Source organism: Pleurodeles waltl, chromosome 1_2 (assembly GCF_031143425.1).
Source record: "Pleurodeles waltl isolate 20211129_DDA chromosome 1_2, aPleWal1.hap1.20221129, whole genome shotgun sequence".
NCBI classification, from domain to species: Eukaryota; Metazoa; Chordata; class Amphibia; order Caudata; family Salamandridae; genus Pleurodeles; species Pleurodeles waltl.
Window position 1 is genome coordinate 928,400,942 of NC_090437.1, and position 21,540 is coordinate 928,422,481.

Here is a 21,540-nt window from a genome sequence, read left to right on the forward strand (position 1 = left end):
TGTCACTGTCTAGTGTGAGGTGAAACCAGCCCAACTGTCAAACTGACCCAGACAGGGAATCCACAAACAGGCAGAGTCACAGAAATGGTATAAGCAAGAAAATGCTCACTTTCTAAAAGTGGCATTTTCAAACACACAATCTTAAAATCAACTTTACTAAAATATGTATTTTTAAATTGTGAGCTCAGAGACCCCAAACTCCACATATCCATCCGCTCCCAAAGGGAATCTACACTTTAATCAGATTTAAAGGTAGCCTCCATGTTAACCTATGAGAGGGACAGGCCTTGCAACAGTGAAAAACAAATCTAGCAATATTTCACTGCCAGGACATATAAAACACATTACTATATGTCCTACCTTAACCATACACTGCACCCTGCCCTTAGGGCTACCTAGGGCCTACCTTAAGGGTGTCTGACATGTATGAAAAGGGAAGGTTTAGGCCTGGTATGTGGGTACACTTGCCAAGTCAAATTTACAGTTAAAACTGCACACACAGACACTGCAGTGGCCGGTCTGAGACATGATTACAGAGTTAATTATGTGGGTGGCACAACCAGTGCTGCAGGCCCACTAGCAGCATTTGATTTACAGGCCCTGAGCACCTCTAGTGCACTGTACTAGGGACTTACTAATAAATCAAATATGCCAATCATGGATAAGCCAATTACATACACATTTTGTAAAGGAGCACTTGCACTTTAGCACTGGTTAGCAGTGGTAAAGTGCCCAGAGTAACAACAACGGCAGAAAGAGTCCAGCACACTTCAGCAACCTGGGAAACAGAGGCAAAAAGCTAAGGGAGACCACGCCAAGGATGAAAAGTCTAACAGAGTAATATTCCAAAGAGGAGCACAGGCAGATGCGCCTCATGGAAGAACTGGATGCTGGCTATCAGGAGAGCACCAAGCGCTGTGCATCGTGGGCACCTTGGATGATGTACAGAGAGTGAAGGGGCATCCTGCTGTATTTAGGTGGAGTTTCTCTTTGTGACTTATGTCATGAATGACACCTCCAGCCAGACCTGTATTTTTTGCCAAGTAAACTCTTTTGCGCATGCTCTGATTTTAATCCTGTACTTATAATAGCAATAGGTAAACTACACGTCCCAGAATCCAAAATCCTATTGGTTAAAAAGCCAGAACTGACTCATGGTGTAACCAGGCCAACGGCCACTTGGCAACTATGTACATATGAACGGATGGATGGAAAATGAAAAGAAAATAATTTTTTTCCTAGTGATGTGGTGAATTATTACAAGTTTGTGCTCTGCTGTTTCAAAGTGTCCTGTGTTTTGTTCTCATTCCCCATGATAAACATAACAGTGTATTTTAAGTAATATTGTTGTATTTTTCATTTATTGTGCTGCTCTTGTGCAAATAAGTATGTAAGCATGCAGTGAATATTTAGTGAAAAGTATTATTAACCATTGTTTTTCATTGCCATAAAGGATATCAAATATTTTGTTTGGTATGCTAGGTAAGGGTATATAATAAATTCTAAAATATAATTGTAAAAAGATGGTGCAGTATTTGCTAAGAATACTATGCTATTTATTGCACCTGAGGAATAACAATACCATGGGGTACGTTATTTACCAGGTATGATAAACACCACCTATTACGAGAAGCTGGGGAATAATATGCAGATTTTGGTACCAAAATCTGCTTGATGCACTACATACTGCATGCTCCCCCCTGTCAAATTTCAGTAGGTTTCACCTGCAGAAATGTAATAAGATTGAGGTACTTACCTCATCTGATAATTATCGAATGTGTTAAATAACACTGAACTCGTAATTCTGACCCCTGTGCAAACAGAAGTTTACGCAGGGTTAGGAAAGTCAGGCCTTTCGCATTATTGTTATCAATAGGGCATCACAGAGGTGCTTGGTCATATTAATTATGAGGATAAGCCAGTCCATCACATTTGCAAGCTACGTCAGCCACATCAGAGTTGATAGTGGCTAATGCGCCATTGATCTTTCTTGATGAACCAGCCTTCAGGAGAGTCTGGCCCCAGATCTAATGGAAATGCACCCAGGACTGGCTCATCCTCATAATAGCTCTAATGCCCTATAGATCAAAATAACAGAAAAGGAATAGAGTATCTGATAGTAATCAAGGACACAATTCAGAGCACAGATTGGATATATCAAACTCTTATCTCATGGGTTATGACCCTTGCAGAAATAGCCCTTACAAAATGTTTTTTCAATTTGAGAAAATGCTTTATCACCGATTAATGACACTTAAATGAGTAGCACCTTTGCACCAAGCATTGTATGTCTCTACGTGCATGATTTGGAAACGCAATGTATTTACAATGATTTCAGTCCCTTTAGAGACAACATAAAGATCTGGAAACTGTATATAGATTATGATTTTTTTCATTCGGAGAGGAGAAGAGGCACCAGTAGAAACAATTGTACTGTGGCTCAGTCCACCTGACCTGCATTTGCATCTTATTCAACATACTAACTGAACACAAATATCCTTCCTGGATCTCCAAATAAAAGCAGACGCGGGCATCTCATTCAGTGAGGTATAGAACAAACTGAAAGACAAAAACTATTTTGTTGTTGTTTCAGAGTCACCATCCTAGGGTCTGGAAAACAATAAGTCATTTGGTGAGTTCTTTAGCAATTGCAGAAAATGTACAGATATAAGAATACCATATGATGAGCAATCTGAGGCACACCACAGCCAACTAATATGCCGAAACTACCCCGATAACTTAATAAATGAATAATCTAAAGGCACACAAAATAACAACAGAGATGCCCTGTTGGACACATATGACAACCAAAGGAAAGACTGGCGTCTGTCACTGCTTGTTGCCCTTTGTCTAACAAACTATAATATCAATAAGAAACGTTGGAATATTTTAACTATGGGTGTAACAGAATTAAACTGTGATTTTATATAAAAGAGGTAGGAATATTCAAGGTTCCTTCTTCATACAAAAGCTCCAAAACACATAGTCTTCAAATTAGGGAACCCTGAAGTCACTCCCGCCATGGTGAGTCACCACACATGTGGTAGTTGTGTGTGAAATTTGAAAAAACCTCGCACTGAACTTGATCAGGGACATAAGTATCCTTAGTGAAAAAAAATATTAATGGCAATGTGAAAATCGCTATATGTATGATTACTCTTCCATGGAATGTATGATATATAAGGATGACAATCAGAAAAGCAAAAACATGGATTATTGAACATCAGAGATCCGTGTTCACCCCTGGTTCCCCATATACCTACTCGTGCGTGAAGTTCACCCAGGACCCCCATGGCCCTGTAGCCTCCCCTCCCTTTGTAGCTGACATGTGACTCTTTCCCTTATCCCCATCCCAACGAGGACCGAACCAGATTCTGACGTGCTGCCTCCCCTCACCTTTTATTCCTTTGTTAGCTTTGTGGCACTGCAGTGTCTCTCTCTCTTTACCTATCCACCTACCAATTTATAAAAAAAATTCACACACATGCTCTCCATGGATGGCATGGATCACTCCACACCAACTGTGGCCACTGGACCTTGCTGCCTGAGTTCCACCAGGCCTTGTCTGCTGCAACCGTCTCCTTGTCGGGTTGGCACATGTGCATTCACATACGCAGCGCTGTTGTTGGGAACCAAGCAAACGGAGAGCCAATAGAATATACTCTCACTTCACTCATCCCGTTTATGCTTTCTTTGGTAACCATCCCACTGGTGATTGCCTCACAGCTCACACTATAGCAGGATATGTTTCTAGACTGTTTCTTATTTGTTTGTGCAACTGTATATTGCCATCTCTGTGGTAATGGTTTCCAGCATTGTATTGAAGAACACCCACAATAAAAGTCAAGAAAAAAAAAGAATCTTCAAAAAAAGACAATTAATACCCTGCCTCCAGAATTTGATGAGCATTTATATGTGAGACTTGCCCCCCTGGGACATACACTATCAAACAGTTAAAGACACCCAACCTTTCTTGGTTCGATGAATCAACACAAAGGGCATGCCTTCGGTTTTGTTCATAAACAGAGGTTTGAGAATGACACACACTGTTATTAATTGTAATAATAAAATACCAATCTTAATGATGAGCCATTAACCATGGTAGTTAATAAGGTATATTTAGCAGAATATACTTCTCTAAGACGGCCGCTATGATATCATACAGGTGTTATTTTGGCAGATGCGGAGGAACTGAGAGTAAAAGTGAAAACCACACACCATATGAAAACACAATTGAGTGCTCTTAACCACTTCGCTGCCAGGTCTTTCCCCCCTCAGGTGCCAGGCCTTTATTTAGGGCAGTTTGCGCTTAGGCCCTCATAACCTTTTGTTCACATAAGCTACCCATGCCAAATTTGTGTCCTTTTTTCCAGCATCCTAGGGATTCTAGAGGTACCCAGAATTTGTGGGCTCCCCTGGAGGAGACCACGAAATTAGCCAAAATACAGCAAAAATGTCTTTTTTTTTTTAAATGGGGAAAGTGGCTGCAGAAGAAGGCTTGTGGTTTTTCCCTGAAAATGGCATCAGCAAAGGGTTTGTGGTGCTAAAATCACCATCTTCCCGGCTTTCAGGAACAGGCAGACTGAAATCAGAAAACCACACTTTTCAACATAATTTTGGCATGAGACATACCACATTTTTACTATTTTTTGTGCTTTTAGCCTCCTTCCAGTTAGTGACAGAAATGGGTGTGAAACCAGTGCTGGATCCTAGACAGCTAAACATTTCTGAGAAGTAGACACAATTCCAAATTCACCAAGGTGTCATTTGTGTAGATTCTACAAGGTTTTCTTGAAATAAAACAATATTGAAATTGAGGAGAAAAAACCATCCATATTTCTCCATGTTTTACTCTGTAACTTTTTCCTGCGATGTCAGATTTTCAAAAGTAATATACCTTTATGTCTGCTGGACTCTTCTGGTTGCGAGGATATATAGGGCTTGTAGGTTCATCAAGAACCCTAGGTACCCAGAGCCAATAGGTTTTCATTGTATACCGGGTATACAGCAATTCATTTAGTGAATATAAAGAGTGAAAAATAGGTATCAAGGAAACCTTTGTATTTTCAAAATGGACACAACATAAGGTGTTGAGGAGCAGTGATTATTTGCACATCTCTGAAATTAGGGGTGCCCATACTAGCATGTGAATTACAGGTCATTTCTCAAATAGATGTCTTTGGAAGGAACAAATGTAGAGAAAGACAAGGGGCAATAACACTTGTTCCTCTATTCTGTTTGTCCCCACATCTCCTGATAAAAATGGTACCTCACTTACGTGGGTAGCCCTAATGGCCACAACAGGAAATGCCCCAAAACACAACATAGACACATCACATTTTCCCAAAGAAAATAGGCCTGTTTTTTGCAAAGTGCCTAGCTATGGATGTTGGCCTCTAGCTCAGCCGGTACCTAGAGAAACCAACCAAACCTGTGCATTTCTTAAAGCTAGACACTTACCGGAATCCAAGATGGGGTGACTTGTGGAGCTCTCACCAGGTTCTGTTACCCAGAATCCTTTGCAAGCCTCAACATTTGGCAAAATGTGGCAAAAAAACACTTTTTCCTCACATTTTGGTGCTGCAAAGTTCTGGAATCTGGGGGGAGATACAAACCTCCATCTACCCAGCATCCCCCTGGTCTCCCATTAAAAATGGTGCCTCACTTGTGTGGGTAGGCCTAGTGGCCTCGAAAGGAAATGCCCCAAAACACTATGTGGACACATCAAAATGATCAAATACAAGACTACATGTTTTTTGCAAGGAGGGGTACCTGTGTTTTTGGTCCTGGGCTCAGCAGCCATATAGGGAAACCTACCAAACCCAATGATTTCTGAAAACTAGACACACGAGGGAGTCCTGGGGGGTGTGACTTGCGTGGATCCCCCAGTATATTTTTACCCAGAATACTCAGCAATCCTCAAATTTAGCTAATAAAATCACATTTTTTGCACATTTCTGTGTGGGATCACCACACCAGCACAAATTTCCTACCACCGAACGTTCCCCTCAGTCTCCTGGTAAAAATGATACCGCACTTGTGTAGGTGGGCCAAGTGCCTGTGACAGGGAAGAGCCAAAAACATGTTGAAAATGAGGGGGAACTAAAGGTGGTCTTCAAGGGCAGTTTGAAAAAAAAACGTTTTTAGGCTGACAAGTGGGGCAGATTTTTTATCGGTATGGATGCGACAATGCTGGGTGGTAGGAATTTTGTGGATTCCTGCAGATTCCAGAAGGTTCCATCACAAAAATGTGGGAAACGTGTGATTTCCAGCAAAGTTGGAGGTTTGCAGGGCATTGTGGGTAAGAAAATGGTGCAGGGTGCATGTAAAGCACACCACCCTGGACTCACCCAGATGTTTCATTTTCAGATGTGTCTAGGTCTCGTAGATTTTTCTACATGGCAGCGTCCCAAAGTTCAAAAAGTGCAGCCCTCACCATTCCAAGTGGGACGATTTTGAGAGTTAGACAAGCTCTAATGGCCCAAATGTAAAACCAAAACCCAAAATAATCAAATGTCCTCTTGCTTGCCATGGGATAAGATGTTTTATTGTGTGGGAGGAAAGATGAAAGACTGTTACCCCCTTCAGTTGATGCCCATACTGGTTGGTAGCCACCACCCCACTATTTTAGTTTTTTAATTCCCTGGCATCTAGTAAGCTTTCTGCCCCCCTCGGGGAGTGGACCTGGGGTAATTGCCCCATCTGCCCACCGGTGGGCAGAACAACTTTGTCCCCATTTATTTAGGGTGGGAGTATGGCCATACCCCCACCCTCTTTTTTGAAAAAATAATCTTCCCTGGTCTCTGGTGGGCTTTCTGCCTCCCTTGTGGGAAGATGAGCCTTACAAAAATAGGCCCATCTGCAGCCGGGGGGGGGGGGGGCAGAAACGGCCTTAGAAAAAATGCCCCCCCCCCCTTGGAGAGTGACCCTTATGCCAATTTAAAAAAAAAAAAATCCCTGGTGTCTAGGGACTTCTGCCCTCCCCCCCCCGGGGGCAGATCAGCCTAATTCATATAGGACGATCTGCCCCCAGGGGGCAGAAAAGAACTAATAATAAAATTCCCACCTGGGAAGTGACCCTTGCCTAAGGGGTCGCTCCCCTTATAAACATTTTAAAAAAAAACATCCCTGGTGTCTAATGGCTTCCTCCCCAGGGGGCAGATCGGCCTAATTAATATTTTCCCATTATTTGTTTACACAAAGTAAACAAAATCCCTGGTGTCTAGTGGGCATTCCTGCAGCACGATCCCTATGCGATCGTACTGTAGGAATGATCAGAGAGACATGAAAAGGGAAGAAAAAGCTTTTCCATCCCTTTTCATGCCTTCCTGACCTCACTCGCCCCCTTACGGAGGAGAAACACATTTGTTTCTCCTCGTGCGATGTGAGGCGACCTCTGATGAGGTCAGCACGCATGACATCATCAGACATCACTGGGGGTACGGGGGTGAAAGGGGATGTGATTCCCCTTCCAGCCCTTCCCTGGTGGGTGGGGGTGAGGCCCTCGGGGGGAACGCTAGCGGCTTCCCCGATGGCCAGTACAAGGACAAATAGTTATGTCAGTGACACCTCAGTGCCGCGCCACTGGGCGTAACCATTACGTCTTTGGCGGGGAAGAGGTTAAATGGATAACGGTGAATAACAAGGGGCTGTCATTATTAGAACTCAGTCATAGACTATGTTGAAGACCATTTTTGTTGTATAGCCATAATTGGTAGGTGCTGCAGTATACTATATTCTGCTAAACATACCCTATATTTAACTTAATCTTTAACCTTTAGTTAAGTACTAGGCATGTGGCTCAATGAAGCAACATAGCTCTCATTAGCCAGTTTAGGTCAGCTGATCCTAAAGGGCATACTTGTGCAGCCTGTGACATATTTACTGTTTTAGAGCTAATACTTTGTGCTGTATGCTGTGTTATGGTACCACTTGTGTGTCTTTGCAGTGATTAGATGTGGTGGGTTGTTACCTTCCTTCTAACTGTGCTCATAATACGACAGAGCCCATGGCATTGACCAAGTATATGGTTTGGGTGAGGAGCGGACTAGTGGCGAAACATACGATCTAAGTGGGTGAGGGCCTTCATCCTTTTTACGAAAAATCCCATAGTCATACACACTTTTAACATGGGTGTTTTCCGTCATCATATTTGATATTTGATTATATCTAGCTTTATCAATTTTTCAACTCAAGTATTCAATTTGTTCTGTAAAGTCAAAGTTGGATCTAGATTGAATCTGATATACTGTAGACTATCACCCAGCTGTGTATATGCTTCCTCTGTGAATTACTTTGTAAAAATTACATTTTTCCTCTTATCAGAATGCTTGATCACTTAGTAACTAGATCAATTGCTTCTTCGGAACCAAACCAACTTTGATTTATTTTTTATTTATTTTTTCCCAGCCTCGTCTTATGGGAAGGGGAGTGATGGGGAGAGATAGGGTGGTTTAAATGGGGTTGGAATTTAGAATCAATATATTCTTGACAAGCACAAGTATGTCAGAGTTGTAATCCGTCAATACTTTTTTATGTGCGCCACATGTTTAAAAGAATGTTAGCTCATATTTTTACGTTGTGTATGTACAAAGCCATAGTTCGCCGTTTCTGATGTGACGCGTACTTACCTGTTAATATTAAAATGCAATAAAGTTTGTGTTAAAAAAAAAATAAGCCCAGCCTCGTCATATGTGTTTCCCCAAAACACTATCAATGTGGAGGAAGACACCATTGCTTTTCATATCACTTTAATTTGGACAGATATAGTAGAGAGGTGTGGTCCTGCATCTCTTTCCAGTACTGCATTTTACCATTTCAATAATTATAATTAGTCATGTCCCTTCTCACGTCACATTGCTGTTAGATTCCTTTCCTGCTGTCAGGAAATAATCTATTCTCCAATCATGTCTTCAGATGGCATTAACAAGCATATTTTTATCAATAATAATAGCTCTACATTTTGTGTATGATATTTAGCATACTCTAATGGGTTATGCCCTTCATGATTTGCTTGCAATGATATGAGTCTTGCTTTAGGGAAAACATGGCTACCAGTCATCACCACAACAGCCACTCAAATCTTACAACTCATGCTGGCATTCCCTTTCAGCCACGTAATATTGAATTCAATAAGGTCCATGTAAGATATTGATTTCAATTCATCCATAACTTACTTGGGGATTGGCCAACAAATACAAAGTAGAGTCTTACCATTTATTTCATAGTTGATTTTGGTCTAGTGATGGTATTATTAATGTATATATTACATCAACTGTTATTTGCCCACCAAATACCCAGATATTTGTATTTGAAAGGAAATTCAATTTCCCTTCCTGCCAGACTCAATTTACATTTACAACAATCTGAGCCAAAGAGCATGTCTTTGGCATTTAATGTCTACGTGTTTTTCGTGAATGAAATCTGTTCCGTGTTCCTACTGCCAAGTACAGTAACGTTTTTGGAAACTAAATCAATAAGTACTAATTCAAATGCATACATCAGTGACAAAACAATGGCAGTATTTCATGTTTTGGTTTTACCAATCAAAATCAAATTGCTTAGGTAGGACTCTCAGAAGGTTCTTAATTATATGAAAGTGACTATGTTTGTTTCCCTGCCCTCACATCTGACCAGTGAGGTAATAGTCCAGTTATATCTGTCATTTCAAATTCTTATTTATATATGCCCAGCTCATCAACTTTCGTTGTAAAGGCATTCCTGATAAGATCATTAGCAATAGGCACCATTCACCCTACATCCCTCACCCCACCCCCCCAACCCCACCCCAAAACCTAAAACCCCCTGACCCCCACTCACTCCCCAAAACCAAAAACGCCCCACCCCCCAACCCCACCCCAAAACCTAAAACCCCCTGACCCCCCACCCACTCCCTAAAACCAAAAACGCCCCACCCCCCCAACCCCACCCCAAAACCTAAAACCCCCTGACCCCCCCACCCAATCCCCAAAACCAAAAACGCCCCACCCCCCAACCCCACCCCAAAACCTAAAACCCCCTGACCCCCCACCCCCTCCCCAAAACCTAAACCCACCACTTACCTTTGCCAACTCCCTTCTTTGTACCTTAACCACGTATGTTCGTTGTTCAGAACATACGTAGTTAAGGCACAAAAAACCGGAGTCGTGGTTAAAAAAAACGTTGTTGCGCTTTCGTTAACCACGACTTTCGGAAAAAAAAAGTCGTAAAAAAGGATGTTTCCCCTGCCAGGAACCTTCAGCTGATTGGTCTTATTGACATGGGGCAAAAGCCTTTCAGTAAGAAATTATGATTTGGTTAAAAAAGATATTAAGTCCCACCCAAACGGGGTTCCACTGAAGGTGTTCTTTCACACACAACTGCCTAGTCATATTAGCTTTATAAAAGGGAGGAAGGCATAATAAAAAAACTACCTCCTGGATATGCTATATTTTTGGATTTCAGCATTTCTTTCAAAAGAGCCCATCAGCACAAACATAGTGTGTTGATAGATTCCTGTGGGATATTTGTCTGTAATGATGGTACTATACACAGTTCAGTTAACTAAAGCAGTGGATCTTAACTTGTGGTCTGCAGGCCCCTTGGGGTCTGCTACACCTACTCAGGGGTTCCATGACGGTTGAGAAAATAAAATATTCACAGATTATACATAAGAAGCAAAATTGAAAATTGAAAATATAAAAACATTCTGCAAATAAAAAGGTAAGTTGTCACTCTTTGCTTTATTCTTGGAACCAGAACAACTTCAGCACAAAGAATATAGTATGGAAAATGGGTGGCCTCAATTGAAGCGCTATCAAAAAGAGAGCATGCGTTAAGAGTAAAAAGTGACAAAGTGACATGGTATAGTCTAGCATATCACTTAATATGTTTTCATTAAAATTCAAATTTAAAAAAGCTCTAATCATCCTATTATAACTAAATTTTAAATGTGTCTGTTTTTTTATTTGTTCATTTGTGTATTTGTTTGATGTATACTTGCTTGTGCATGAGTATTGTTTCGAGGTTCAAATCATAGAAATTGCTTGGGCCATTGTCCTCAGCTTCCAATAATGTGTCATTGGAGGTCCCTGGATTCCAGGAATGATTAATTGGGGGTCCCCAGAATCCAGTAATGATTCAATGGGGGTCCACAGAAGTCTCAATGTTAAGAACTGCTGGACCAAAGGACGTAGCCTTTCAGCTGAATTCCTAATGGACCATGGAATGAAGCTTAAATGTGTTTTAGTCCCTTATATTTCACTTTTACATTTCATACTATTGCCTCAGCTACCATGAGTGACATTTTTCTTATACTTCGAGGAGGACACTATGAAATCATACTGCAAGGAGATGATCTAGTTCTGTTAGATCAAATGCAGGAGGGGCTGAGAAAGAAATTGAGGGCACTTTGAGATATTGCAACTCCATTATTACTTCCATGTATTATAGGAAATAAAATGTAATTGTATTTGGTAAATCACTTAGAATAATTTACATTTCGACCGAGCGTCATTTGAGTGTGTCTCAGTCCACATACTTAGATACTCAGTTTGACAATAACTGTCTAAGAAGCCCCATGAAACACTTGTCTATTGTGAGGGATTCTTATTAGTTTAAGGGTCTTCGTTGTTTTAGTAGGAGATTTCCAGGGTTCGCGGTTACTCTTTTAACTAGTGCACGGTTCCAAGATTATTATGACCCTTGTTTATGGTGCTGACTTGTGGTACAGAAAGGCACGGGGTTGACAGAATAAGATAGAGGAAATTTTGTTAGGAGCACATTGGGGCCCAGATTTTGCTTCTGGGTGGCGTCACTTTTGTGGCGTCACTTTTGTGGCGCATCCCCAACGCAAAATCCTTTATGGCATTTACCAAGTCGCGCAAAGCCCCTTTGTGGGGGGTTGTGTGGTTTATCAAATAAAAATATATGCGCTATGCACTGCCTTGCATTACTTTGCATCCGGTAGGCATTACATTAGTGGAGCATGGGCATTCCCATGCATCCACCCATGTATTTCAATACAAACACAGATTTACAAAGTTGTGCAGCAAAATTAAGTTTTTAGGAAATATTACACAGACCAGTGCCCATCAATGCACAGGAGATTCTGGATTTCCTTCAGCACCTGCTGCTCCGTCACTCACTGAAGTAGACAGAAGGGACTAATGAGGTGACGTTACACCACAAGAAATTGTTGCTGCAGTCAAGGGAGTGGCTTGGGGGAAAGTGCCCAGGAGTTCTACCAGTGGAGTTCTACAGTGCTTAAATAGAGACTGTGGTGCCACGATTGGTGGATGTTTATAGTATGGTGTGTCGGGAGGGATCCTTGCCTCCTACTGCTAATATGGCCTGGATAGTGCCGTTGTTGAAACCAGGGAGGGGCCAGGATGATTTTAATACGTTTATTCCCATGTCTACGCTGAATTTAACATAAAAGGTGTTGAGTATTGGTGACTCAATTGTTACTGTATATGCCTCACCTCATCCATACAGAACAGGCGGGTTTTATACTATTTTACTGGATGCCTGTCAACATCCCTATGGATGCACTGGTGCTGGCCATTGATGAGGAGAAGACTTTTGACAGCCCTGACTGGGTGTACCTCTACACAGTGATGAAGCGTTTGGATCTGGGATAGGGGTTTATAGCGTGGACTCGGCTACTGTACTCACATCCTACAGTATGGGCTAAAACAGGGGGAATGATATCAGATGCATATAACGTAGAGCAGGGCATGCAACAGGGTGCCAGTTGTCACCACTGCTGTTTGCCATAGTGGTGGATCCATTGCCAAGTAAGTCACGGATGGTGCACTTATATGATTGGAAGACTAGCTGTGGCAGAGTTCACCATTTAGCATTGTATATGGATGATATGCTCCTTTTTCTCTGCAATGGGTGTGAGGACAGAGACAAGGCTATACAACACCTCAATTGCTTCATGCCTTTCTCAGGTCTTCGGGCTAGCTGGCAGAAAAACAGCTTGCTCTCAATGCACCGGAACAGGGCATCCCACTGGGGCTCACAGTGGGGAGTGAGAGCCCACCGCATTTAAATACTTCAGAATTTAAGTGTTCAGAGCTGTTGATGACCAAGTGGAGGATAACATTGGTTTAACAGTGTCTTTGATTTGTTCAAAGGTGGGTTTCAGGAAAACTCTGTGATTTTCTGTGACTGAGAGAGTGGCACTTACCAAAATGGTAATATCTGAGGAGTGTCCAAGTACTGTTGGACTCACTGGTTACAGAAAGCAAGCTGGATATACCACTGAAATGAAAATCCTTACTTCTACTGCATCATCGATGCAGTGGGAGAGGTTAACACACCACCGGGCAACTTTCTCCTATACAGGGCACTGGTAGTGGCAATCAGACGCTGATGGCCAGGTGAGCTTGTGGAACCTAAAATACACATAGGCTGCAAATTGTTTTGTAATTACTCAGGGAAAAAAGGCTAGTATTTATCCTTTACTGAAGTCTGAGGTCTGACTTGGGGATGCCTTTAGTAGTTTTAAGAAACTTGTGGGTAATGGACCTAGGGCTCCCCATCAAAGAGGCTAGGAGAAGGTATTGGAGCATACTCCAAAAGTGTTCGGAAATGCATGTTTTAAGGTGGTCAACTTTTATTTTATTACTTGAGAAATGCATACTACGCGCCTCAAAAGGTTTTTCGTGATGGCCAGGGTTACATGTTCCAGTTGTAAGGAGCTCGGGACAGGACTGCTGCATATGTTCTGAGCTTGCCCCAGTTGCAGACATATTGGGAGGGTGTGGTTGAGGTTCTCAATGATGTCATGAGGCGGAATATTACCCTCTCACTCCTGATGTGTATCATGGGGCACTTCTTGTGCCCAAATAAACACAAGGTAACATCCAAGTTCCTGGACTTGGGCCTAAACCTTGCTAATTTAAACATTACCCCTAATGGGAAGGCAGCATCGAGCGCTACTGTTGATGAGTGGTTAAGGGATTGATTTGATGGGTGGTATTTGAGACTGTTGCTCTCCTTAGAGAGGCCTAGGGGGGTCAGGGGTCCATGGACAAAACCAGAGCAATGGATGGTCCCCTGGAGGAGCTTCAAAGGGGTGATTCTACATCAGATGGGAACTCCCTATAAGGCTGGGAGGAGGTACCGGCTCCGCCACTGTACCAAGGGGTGTATTAGTCACTTAGGGATGATGTGTTATGAGATGCTGACTTGAGCGCAGTGGTAGTGATGCATTACCTTGATGAAGACTACTGGCCCCAGCAGAAGGTCCCATGGTGTACACTGCCAGTGCAGTGGATTGGATGGAGATAGTTCTGCGATCTCCTGTGTTCTTTTGCTTTCACTAAAGCAGTCATTACTTCAGCTGGCCTGAATTGGGGGAGGGGGTTAGGTGTGGAGGAGTTTTGGAGGGAGGGTAGGTTGTTTATGGACAGATATCTGAGTTGTTTACTACTGTTAAGGTGATAGTTGAAGGGAAATGTGTCTGATATATCTAGCATTGTTATTTTTTTACTAAGTGTTTGTGAAGTCACTGCTATCACTATTTTTGTATGGTATTGTCATGTGAAATGCCAAAGCAATTTGTTTACAAAAAAACAAAACAAAATCAGTTTAAAAAATCACAGCCATGTTATGCAAAAGTGTGGTAGTGGTAAGCACTTATTTTTGGACTGTTGTGGCTGGCTGAAGGACAAACATTTTATGCCTTCTATTTTAACTTTAACCTTGGGGGAAGATTTATTTGGTGTTTTTGAAGGGGACTGTGATTCCTTGACTTTCGATTTGATAAAATGTTTTGAGCAATTTAAAGCAAAAATATGAATGTTGTATCTAAGTACTCATTTGTATTCTTTTAGGGGAAATAATCTAATCTTGTGCCATTTTAAAACTATCTTTACTTCCTAAAAACGTTCACCCAAGCACTAGCTGCTTTTGAGGAGATTTCTGTGTCAACAAACATATAAGGGAGAAAGAGGATTTTAAGTGGGTTCACTCTACTCCCAAAATTGTATACTAGAACCATCAATGAGGAGAAAGAACCCACTCTGATCGGTATCAGTTGTCTCCCTACCTGCCCTAGAAAAGCATTCCTTGTTGTTTTAGGACTCTCACACACTAGGAATCCTAGTGGAATTCTTCATCTTCTAGTTCTCACCCACATACGTTCAATATATGGGTGGGCTCAACCATGACCTTGAAGGGAGCACTTGCTACTAAGGGAAAGAATCTAGACGTAAAATTGCCTGTGGGTACCCTAATAGTTGCAAATATTTTTTTCAGGGTTCACTGGCAATTTTAAAAACAAAAGAGGATGCTCATGAAGAAGTTGACTACAACATCTGATGGCCTACATGTTTTAGCCAAATATTTAGCCATTAGCCAAACTGGTCTACTGGATTTTTTTCAGGACCGGACTAAGATCTGTACTTAACCCAGTTGGGACTGTCATTTACATAAAGGATACACCATTTGTGTAGAAAATTAGGAAGTGAAATTCGCTCAATCATCCATGACATACATGCAAACTGATCAGTGTAATTTTCTCAGCCTTTCTGAGGGTCAAAAATGAGACATTGTTACCCTCAGTGTTGCATGCTGTGAAACACATGGTGAGCACTGCAAATGATTATGGTGATAGTGTAGAGGAGGTGATCATCCATCCCGCTCATTGAAAACCCATTACGACTATGCCTGGTGATCGTTTTCTGGATTATAGTCCTTGTTGTAGTGCATTTTGTCATGCATGTCAGGTGGTTACAAACATAAGCATACTTTGCAAGCATATTTCTCACCCCCTATAGTCTGTTAGAGTCAAGCAGACCCTGAAAACACACACTAGAAAAAGAGAATGTTGTTCTACCTGTTAGAAGCTATGCTGTCATGTGTAGATTAGTTTAAATTGTCCGAAAGTCCCAATATAAAGCAAGAGCCTCCTGCTGACCCATCACTTACTTTGCCAAAAGTCTGCACCCACCAGTCACCTAATTCATTCTTTAACCCCTGTATGCTGCCTATGGTTTTTTTGTGAAGGCTATTTCAGCATGCGCGCATTTACCTCTGTGTCATTTGGTGTGGGCTTGTCTGTGAGATGACATTTGACGCCCATATCACACTGTAGATAAGAGAAGAGGTACATTTTAGTCACCATTCATCACCATTAGGTATAGACAGAGGCCCAGAATTCTGTTTCACCTCTAATGCGATCCCTCACTGTTGAATGCTGCAACAATGGGCACTGCAGTGTTCAAGATGTGGTTGTATTTAGGGAGTCACACATGTAGGATCTAATTGTAAAGGAGGTTGATGACAATCCTATATTAACGAGCAATTTACTATGCCATTGGTTGTACTAGTTTGCAAGAAAAGGTGCATGTGATGTTGTGTCCACAAACTAACTTTTATAGGTCTGAGCACACGTCATGATATTCACCCTAGAGTTCCATGATTCTGCTTGACATAGTATACTGGTACTAAGGACAGATCTTACCCTTATGGCCAAACAGAGCAGGCTTATGAACACTGTTACAGTGTTAATTATGCAACATAGGTTACTATAATGTTAACAGATATGGGTTTTAACTTTTCTGCAGGTCGTCCCTTTGTACCTCAGTTTTCACAGGTAGTTAGTTGATCGTATATATACCACCTGCGCAAAATTACAAATAGTGAATTTCCCGAGGCCCGTGGTTGTTTCAGGCCCAAATCCAATGTTTTTATATGAATTATTAGATGACAGATGCTACAGTTCCCACAAGGGTAGTTGCCCTTTACTTTGGGAAGGCCACATAAGTTATATGTTAAAGTTGTGCTGGTTGTTGCTCCTCTTTCTCTCGTGTGTACTTAGGTGTCTATGCCCTACATATTTGATAGAAATGGTTGTTCTCCACTGAACAAGTATAAATTAAGTAATTTCAATATATTTAGTGCTTTAACCCCCAGGGTCAGACTGCCCCACGACGCCCTAATTCACACAGAAAAGTAAGCTCCCAAAGGGAAAGCACTCAAAGATCAAGTCCAAATTTCACATTTGTCTATCATGTTACATAAACTATGTTCTAAAATGTCCATAATGTTGAGGTGTACTATCCTTTCAAATTGTAAAGTCCAATAAGGAGGCTGAGCAGTCATCCAATTTTATATAAAGAAGTGAAGAATAAAGATTGACCATGTATTTTTAATCAACGGCATATAAGCCTCCTTATTGGATGTTACATATGGATGAATGACTACACGTTAACTTTATGGACATTTGAGATCATGGTTTGTGTAATATGTGATTGACCAATGTGAAAATTGGACTTGACCTTTTAATGTTTCTCTGTTGTGAGATTAATTTAATGTGTAAGGTATCTTTGAGGCTCCTCCCCCTTTTATGTGAAAGCATTCTTTTTTGTAAGGACAGGTTTCCTGTACTTTTAAGACATCAGTTCCTAATAATTATATTTAGAATCTGATTGGATACTCTATTGTATCTGGTGACAAAGGTAAGTCTCCTGTTTTCTTCCCTGTGTATGGTCTCCAGTAGGCCCTCCCTATTTTGTATTATTTTTTTCGTCTTTTCTCAGTCTTCTGTATGATTTTCTTCTAGTAATTCTAAGCGCTAAGCTTTGTAGAAAGTATCTCAGTTTGTTTATTATAGTCCTCATTCGTACTACATTTTCTCCTAAATCTCAGGTAGAAGCTATTGAACTTTACGGATTTTACTTATCTTTTGGCTTGTGGAATATGACTGTACTCAAACTCCCTTGTTCTAGGAATATTCTCACATCCAGGAAGTTGAGTTCAATATAGCTGAGAGTGAACCTTCAGCCAAGGGAAAAAGTGAGATGTTGGTTCTTGATCTCCTTCCCATATTACAAGCACATAGTCTATGTACCTCTTCCAGACTTTTAGATGATCTTTAAGAGGGTTGATTTTGCACATAGCCTCAAAGTTATGCACATACAGGCTTGCAATACTTGGGGCAAAAATACTCTCCATGTGAGTGCCATGTGTTTTAAAGTAAAAGGAGACATCAAATTACCCTGACGTGGCTTGCTGCTATGGCTTAGCTGCCAAAGATGAGCCAAGGAATTTTTAGGTAAAGTGGTTTACATTTTGAACAGGACATTGGGGCATGGCTCAACAAGCCAGTTTCTCACATTGTTACTTTTGTATTATAACACAGAGTGGAGTGAGATCAAATGATGTCCTTCTCTACTATTCAGAAACCTTGTGTGCAGTAATTTCTGGTTTACAACAGTTAAAATAATCTCAGGTGGTATCATGTCTTCTGTGTAACGTAGGACGGATTGATTTAATGTTTTTGCACAATGTAAAATGATCTCATGCAATGTCACGTTGGTATTCTAAAAAGTAACGGAGTTATCTCTTGTGGTATGATTACTACATTTCCGAACAGGAAGAAGCAATCTTGTTTGATGTCACTACTGCATTGTCGCATGGTGTAGACTGCAGTGATTTCATGCGATATTAATTCTGTATTACCGTGCAAGGTGAAGTGAACTTTGGAATGACCATTTACGATGATACATTTTTACGTGAAATCACACATACCATATAACGTATTTACCTATGTGTTTATTTAATTTATCATAGCGTGCTTATACGAATGTGCTTGATGTAGTGCGATGTGATCTTACGTGAAGCCGGTTGTGCATTATGACATAGTGGAGTGGCAGTGATATAACTTCTCTATGAACACGTATGCTCTCATGTGCTGTCACCTGTACTTAATCTCTTCAGGTGTCGCTTCTGTATATTTACATATGGCAGGCGGGCACAAGTAATGTCACTTGTGCATTATGGCAGTACCCCCCGTGATGCCGGTTGTGTATTGCCACCTGTAAGAGGTGGTTTCATGGTGCATCACAAGTGCATTATGCTGCAGCACGGAATGAGCACATGCCATGCCACTTTTACATTACCACCTCCATTAGAGAGATCTTGTGATGTGGCCTTTGTACTTTAAAACAAGGAGAAGTGATATGGTGTGACATTACTTGCGCATCATGTGACTAAGTGCAATTATCCCATGTGGTATAATTTCTGCACTACCACATGGGGTAAAGTGATATCATGTAAGGTAATGCTTTCATATGACACAACTTTGCAGTAAAGCACAGAGTGGACCGAGCTCGCGTAACATCACATTTGCATTACCACAAAGGACAGAGCATCTCATTGTCTCCTCTACGCAGGTGCAGTAATCTCATGTGATGCCACTTCTCCATTACTCCATTTGGTGGATTACTTTTAGTATAACACGACCGGTGCATTATGAGGTACCCCTGAGCAATCTTATGTGACACAATATGTGATTATGGTGAAAGGCAGAACATCTTATGCCATGTCTCATGTGCATTACCGTATAGCGTGAAGTAGTCCATATCGAGGCCACTTAACAAAATAGTGTGAATTTATCCTATGTGACACTAATTATGCATTATGGCATAGAGATGTGTGATTCTAAGTGACATTCACGGGGTGAATTCATCTCATCTGACTTGGCTTCTGCTTTATCACGTTTTGTGGGAGATCTCATTTATGCATAGAATGACCTCATCTGACACCACTTCTGTATTGCAACACAGGGTGAAACACTCATGGCCTCTTTATGACATAGAGTGGCGTGATGTCACTTTTCTCTTCATAAACTGGGCGTATTACTGTCATATAACAACATTTGTGCATTACCAAATAGGAGAACATATATGACCAGTTCTGCTACATCACATAGGATGGATTGGTTTATGTAGCATCTCTTCTGTACGATGTCATGGGGTAAATTACCTTGTAATTACACTTGTGCAGACATAGGGGTCTGGTGGAATATGACATCTACATTATAACGTATGGAAATGTGATTTCCTGTAGCACCAGTTCTACATTACCCCATTGCATTGTCACATACTGGCGATTACCTTGCGACTTGTGCATAATGACATTGCGGCATCATGTAGCATCAGTTCTGTAAAAGGATCTAAAGAGGTGTCACTTTTGCTTTACCAAACAGAAAAAAAGTGATCTCATGTAGCACCACTTCTGTATTAACACATCGGAGGGAATGATCACTTGCAGCATAGCTTCGGAAGCACCACACGAAGAGGTTTGAACCCTTGTAACGTCAGTCTGCTTGCACACTTACCTCACGCGCCAGGCCCTTTACACTTCATTACCCTTCTGCGTACTGCAAGTCAGTTACCATAAGCTGTCATTGTCAATACAGCAAGAGCCGCCCGCCGAGCGTGAACTTTTACCCCAACCCGTCAATGTTAACTGCAGGGCACTGTATTATTTACTGCATTTAAAAACACCATCGGGCACACGTTCCCTAGTAGTATCGAACGGGAAGCACACCTATGAAAATAAAATTTATGATGCATCTGAGCAAGTACAGTATAACATATGTCAGCATGATATTAATCATGACCTTGTTAAAATTCTAGCAGTGGTTATATACTGTAACTGAAAAAATATGCCAAAATAGTGAATTTTCCTCGCAATGCATCGCGTGTAGGTACGCTGAAAGGATGTAAAATATACACAGATACTTAAATTCCGAGGACTGATCATTACATAAAATGTATTCTGCAAGGTAACTGACATTCAGGAAGCAGCCGTCGGTAACCCCGAACAGACCGCACTGTGTCGGAGACGGCATCTCCCACCCTCTCCTCACCTCACTGACAGCTCCTCAGTCACTCACCATTTTGAAGTGCTTCGTGCAGCAGAAAAAGGCTGAGAAGGAGCCAGAACTTCATGGTGGGGGAATCGGTCGGCCCACAAGCTTCAATGCCCGCTCCCCGGCTGCAAATCCCGCTCCTCGGAAGCGAAGCGATCGATGCGGAAAAGTATCCCCGGCTGCTTCCAGAGGATGCCGCGAAGGAGGGCTGCAAGGAATGTGGGTGGCTGGTTTACATTTTCCATGGAATGGAGCGAGGCTGTTGCCAAGATCAAGTTTCAGTGAAAACTGGGAAAGCCTTGAAAGAAAAACATTTTTCATAAGTTAGCGAGAGTTGTGTGCTCTCTACTGGCTGCATGCAAAAAATGTACCGTAGCTTTCCCAGGAAATTCCTGGCTAGGGAAGACACTGGCGCGCACACCACAGCCACTTTTATCACCTACATGGCAAGAGAGTGCTTTCTTGAGACATTGCAGAGAAGCTTTACACTTAATATTTGGTAAAATTCTTTATTTGTCTGTGCCAATATTAGTTTCTTTCTCTTTTTTCTTCAGAGTTTTACATTTTCTCTCCTTTGTCCTCTGCCTTTTAACCTCATAGTTTCATTCTTTCTTCCCTCCATCTCCCAAGGTTTTCTTCACAAATGGTCTGGTATCTGTCCCTTACCTACCCACCTCTCTCTGTCCCTTCATTCCTCCCTTCCTTTATTTCTTCCTTCCCTTTCACATCCGTTCCTTCATTCATTCCATCGTCCCTTTCTTCCTTTATATCCAATTCAGAGACCCCAATGGTTACAGACCAATTTTTAGCTAGGGATACAGGGCACCGTTTTGGGCCTCTTCTCACTAGTTTCTGTACCTATGGCATAAGATCATGAGTTTGAGCCA

The 21,540-nt window shown here is 41.6% G+C and overlaps 1 protein-coding gene across 2 annotated transcripts in view; it reads right to left on the reverse strand.

Moving 5' to 3' along the window:
• PDGFRL (platelet derived growth factor receptor like) overlaps window positions 1–20,907 on the reverse strand; it is a 432,620-nt gene extending 411,713 nt beyond the window's left edge. Inside the window, exon 1 of one of the 2 annotated variants that reach the window (XM_069200430.1) lies at window positions 20,678–20,901. In XM_069200430.1, coding sequence (XP_069056531.1) covers window positions 20,678–20,732 — 55 coding nt within the window. In that variant the 5' untranslated portion in view covers window positions 20,733–20,901. Of the gene's footprint in view, window positions 1–20,677 lie in introns of both variants that reach the window. The other variant, XM_069200439.1, reaches the window with a different exon arrangement.
• Between the last annotated feature and the right edge of the window lie 633 nt (window positions 20,908–21,540).